General features: G+C 35.4%; 1 protein-coding gene across 1 annotated transcript; it reads left to right on the forward strand.

Moving 5' to 3' along the window:
• Positions 1-1,348: 1,348 nt before the first annotated feature.
• LOC132790427 (antigen 5 like allergen Cul n 1-like) lies at positions 1,349-2,633 on the forward strand. Its single transcript, XM_060798940.1, has 3 exons — positions 1,349-1,515; positions 1,571-1,974; positions 2,164-2,633. The coding sequence occupies exons 1-3, from the start codon at positions 1,357-1,359 to the stop codon at positions 2,558-2,560; spliced, it is 960 nt and encodes a 319-aa protein (XP_060654923.1). The 5' UTR covers positions 1,349-1,356; the 3' UTR covers positions 2,561-2,633.
• Positions 2,634-4,550: the final 1,917 nt, after the last annotated feature.

The raw sequence follows: 4,550 nt of genomic DNA on the forward strand, positions 1-4,550 counted from the left end.
CTGACTATTCTATCGAAAAACACTATTGGAAATTGTGGCTTATCTATGCCACTTGCTTATCTCTTCACCTGCGATGACTACGCGGCGAATTCATTTTTATAGACTAGCTCTTCTAGATATTCAGTTCAAATTGTAAACAGTGAAATTGCTAAGCTCCATGCTTAATCAGTTTAGTGTTTATGCCAGTTAGTCATAAAAGAAAATGGTATGAAAGCTCATTAGCTAAATACTATATATAACGTTGTTTCTCCTCATTTGCTATCAACATTCAGTCCAAACAATAATACTTAGAAGCTTTATTCATAATACCATTTGCAATTGCATTATTGTTGGCATTATTTGCGAAATTGAATTGAATTTGCTCATCGAATTTAAATGCAGGAAAAATTTACTTTTATTTATCAAAATATATAAGAGGTTGCCTTTAATATCCGATTGCAAATGACAAATTTGGTTAAAGTTATATTTCTTTCGCATAACAAAGCAAGTAAGAAAGCTAGTGTATTGAAAGCTATAATCAATCAATAAAAGGAAAACAGAGAGGAATTATTTCTCAAATATACCAATTAAATACTGAATATAGCTTTCGGTATATTAAAAATTTTCCTGGATCTACCAAAATATACTAGATTTGCAACTAAAACAGCTTAGAGCAATAATATACTGAATATCAATTAAATACTGAATGTAGCTTACGGTATATTTCGTATAACGATATACTATTATATTCTAAGTTTACCATAGAAATACCAAAATATACCATATTGTCAACCAAATGAATTAATACCAATAAAATACTGAGTACTTGGAATACTTTGTATATTGATATAATATTACCTTTAAAACCAATCATAGATATATTAAAATATACCAGATTTTCATCCAAGGAAATCAGTGCACAGGTGCAGTCGATTTTTTTTACCAAATAAAAATACTCAGTAAGCAGATCAATATGATTAGTACAGCAGCTAAAGTTATCAGAAGCTCATACATAATTCATGAATTTGTTACCATAAGCTAACTGTGTTGGCATAGTTTGTATATAATTAATCATTATTAAATATGAACGCAAACGAATTTTCAATATGCTACTGTTTAGCTATTTAATTTGGGTCATTAGTAACAAAGTCTCTATGAAACAGCTATTTAAGCTATGATATTAGTTTCTACCTCGTAAACTATTCTGAAGCAATAAATCTTGGTTTTAATAAATACAGACTATTACTTACGTGGTTATATTATATTATTATTTCATTTAGACCCTATCGAATGAATTCGTTGCGTATCAATTGAACTTAGGATTGAAAATTAAACGAATGATGGTACATTAACTTTAGTTGAATAGAAACACTAGCAATGAAAAGTTGTAGCCGCAAACTGTTTGCTGCATCGATTGTCATTATTGGCCTCCTCGGTGTGCAAAGTCAGTCAAATGTCTGTCAGAAGATTGTTGAAGAATCCGCACCCAATTATTGTGAACAGTGGGGTGAAAAACACGTGGCCTGCAATCCCAAAGTAAGTGATGCAATAATGCATATACATTTACTTCTATTATAATTACGAATTGCAGCAAGGTGACATCAAGTGTGGTAAATCGACTGCTGAGCTTTCGGACATAACGGATCGGATGAAATGGAATATAATAAGACAACACAATACGTACCGCAACATGGTGGCAAAGGGTACCTTTACGCTGATTCCAATTGCGGCACGAATGCTCAAAATCAAATGGGATGAGAATCTGGCTTATGTGGCCAGTCAGGCGATAAGAAAGTGCAATCTAAGCATACCCAATGATCTGATCTATCCAACAACGAATGCCTCAAAGCCAGGCTACAATGCAGCCTATAATAAATATCCCGAGAGCCTTCCTCAGGATGAATTGAAGATCGCAAGCTCACAGATAAAGTCTTGGTTCAATCAGAACAAATATGTTAACGTCCAGGGACTTCGCACTAATAAATCAGCAGCTGGGTGAGTATTTTATTTTAAATGGTATTCGAATGGTATGTTTTGAATGAAGTAGTATATTCATATACGAAATATCGATTTTTATACATTTTAGTATTTTTTAGTGCACTAAATTTGTATCTTTTGCACACTCGACTGTACCTTTCTTATTTTTTTTTAATAATACATATTTTTAACTATAATTTGTATTAGCCAGGAGATTGGCCACTTCAAACAACTGGTGACTGGCTTGAATGATCGCGTGGGCTGCGCAATTCTCAAATATCCCGAAGGTTCGTGGCGCATTCAGTTGATGATTTGTTTATATGGCTGCCACCAGCAGGACAATCAAATGACTTATGCTTTGGGTAAAGTGCCTGGCGATAAATGTCAATGTGGTGCGGATAAGAAGTTCAAGAACTTATGTGTCAAAACTGAACGATATGGTGACTGTGCTCTCATCAAAGATCACAATCTAGAAGATGCAGATCTGGATGGAACAACAACTACAACTGCTCCGAAAACAACGCGAAAGCACAAACGTTGGAATAATGATCTGCTTGATAAAATGACAGAGTGGGTTTTAGGTCAAGAAACTGCGAAGCTTTAATGTCGGAAATAAGCACAAAATTGTTTATCCCCAGATACCAAGTTGAATATATCAGAATTGTGTTTTTCAATAATTGCTTTCTCTTTCCTTTGATCCTTTCTGCTCTTCAGCATTAATTGTGCACAGCTCCTTACGTAAAGGATTATTTCACAGAAAAGCTATCGTCAGCATACACACACACACAAACACACACAGAAACATATTTGCCTTTGTCGCATCAACAAATATTTAACTACGAGCATATGCAATTTAATTGAATACAGAAATCGACTGTAAACAAATGCTATTCACTGTTTGAGTTCAGTCAATTGTGCGCAAATGAAAGGCAATATTAATAATAATAATAAACTTTTTAATACTGTGGGGCCAATAGTCGTAAATACGCTGCTACAGAAAGTGGCCAATGAAGAAACGTTGGCAGGACGAGGACGTAAGGAAGGAAGGAAGGACACCAATATACCAACCAAGCAAGCCAGGACATCTGGTGAGATTTACGAGCTTGTCGCGACTGGGGAATGCGCATAAATAAATTTTCGATGACAGTATAAAGAACGCCAATTATTAATGCCTGATGTCAGTTTCGCAATTATTGCGATTACGATGGATATCACATAGCATAAAGCTCTGCTGCTTTACTTCTTTTTGGACGTCAACTTGAAGAGGCCATAAATTCGTTTTCAAAATTATAGCCAAAAAGTAGAATACCACATAGATAAAATATCTGAGTTGATCTCCATGAAATTATCTTTTCTGTTCGCAAGAAACGCAGCGAGACAATGGAATGCAAATTCAAGTTTACGAAGAGGCATAGCTTGAAGTTTATTATTCCAATGCATTGCAAAGACTGTCACTCTTATGTTTATAGAAGAATTTAAGAATATTATTATTATTATTATTATTATTATTAAATGGCTCTTTCTTTACTTTATAGACCAATTCTGAATAGTATATCTATTCTAATTGTCAGCATTATACACACTCAATTCAAAGGGAATTCATTTATCTTCAGTGCCTTAAGAAAATTTCAATTATAGCAAAGAAATGCGTGAATATAAAATTCGGCATTTTATAGTGCAGCGATTTCAAAGCAATTGAATATACTAAGCTATAACTTTGGTATTTGTTTTTTAAGAGCGTTGGCTTTAGGAGCAGTATTTGAGCAACTCTTTGCCATTGAAATTGATGACTAGCTTTGCGACAACGAGTAGTTCACATTGTTGGGCGAGCAATTGGCATTCTAAATGTCACATTTGATGCGTTTTTAAACCAAACACAATTCAAACTGAGCGCAAAATTCAACGACAGTTTTATGACGATTTCCAAGTGAGTCGCAGTGTTAGTGTGTGTGTGTGTCGAGTGTGTGTGGGATGAGTGTGTGGGTAAATAAGGCAGCCCTGGTTGTTGTTTACTCCGAAATGGGCACAGCTTGCATACAAGCAACGCACAGTGGGCAACATAGCAAAAAAAGCTGCTCAAAAAAAAGGATCACTTAGAGGGCATTCATAAGTGAAGCTGTTTTAGTTTAATAGACGCAGTCAGGCAAATATTTACAAGCAATTTGCATTATATTATAATACTACTATATCAATGGATATATAAGTGTAAGGCAACCTACTTCTCCAGCCTCGACTTCTAATTCAGAATCAGATATTATGAGTAACACTCTCACGAGGCATGCGCAGGAGGCAGTTGTGCCAGTGCCCCAGTGCCACGAGTTGCATGCAACGAAACGAGACGTGACTCCGAAACAAAAACAACAACAACAAAAAGGAGGAAAAGTTTGTGTGTTAGTCCGAAAATGAAAATTGAGGCAGTTCATGGTGTGTGCCAGCATCCAGATTCATAATTCTCGGCAATCAGTTGAAGGCAGCACGCCAAAGGCAGCGCACGTTATGCTTACGTCACGCTTAACGCTTCATCACGGTTAACGGTACAAATAGTTTACGTTCTTACGTCCTCTCGATACGCGAATATAATTTTGTGTGCTTTG

Source organism: Drosophila nasuta, chromosome 3 (assembly GCF_023558535.2).
Source record: "Drosophila nasuta strain 15112-1781.00 chromosome 3, ASM2355853v1, whole genome shotgun sequence".
Taxonomy (NCBI): domain Eukaryota; kingdom Metazoa; phylum Arthropoda; class Insecta; order Diptera; family Drosophilidae; genus Drosophila; species Drosophila nasuta.

Coding starts and splice junctions, on each gene's coding strand:
- LOC132790427 (XM_060798940.1), top strand. CDS start 1,357: ATGAAAAGTTGTAGCCGCAAACTGTTTGCTGCATCGATTGTCATTATT. Junction 1,516..1,570: donor ACGTGGCCTGCAATCCCAAA/GTAAGTGATGCA, acceptor TACGAATTGCAG/CAAGGTGACATCAAGTGTGG. Junction 1,975..2,163: donor ACTAATAAATCAGCAGCTGG/GTGAGTATTTTA, acceptor AATTTGTATTAG/CCAGGAGATTGGCCACTTCA.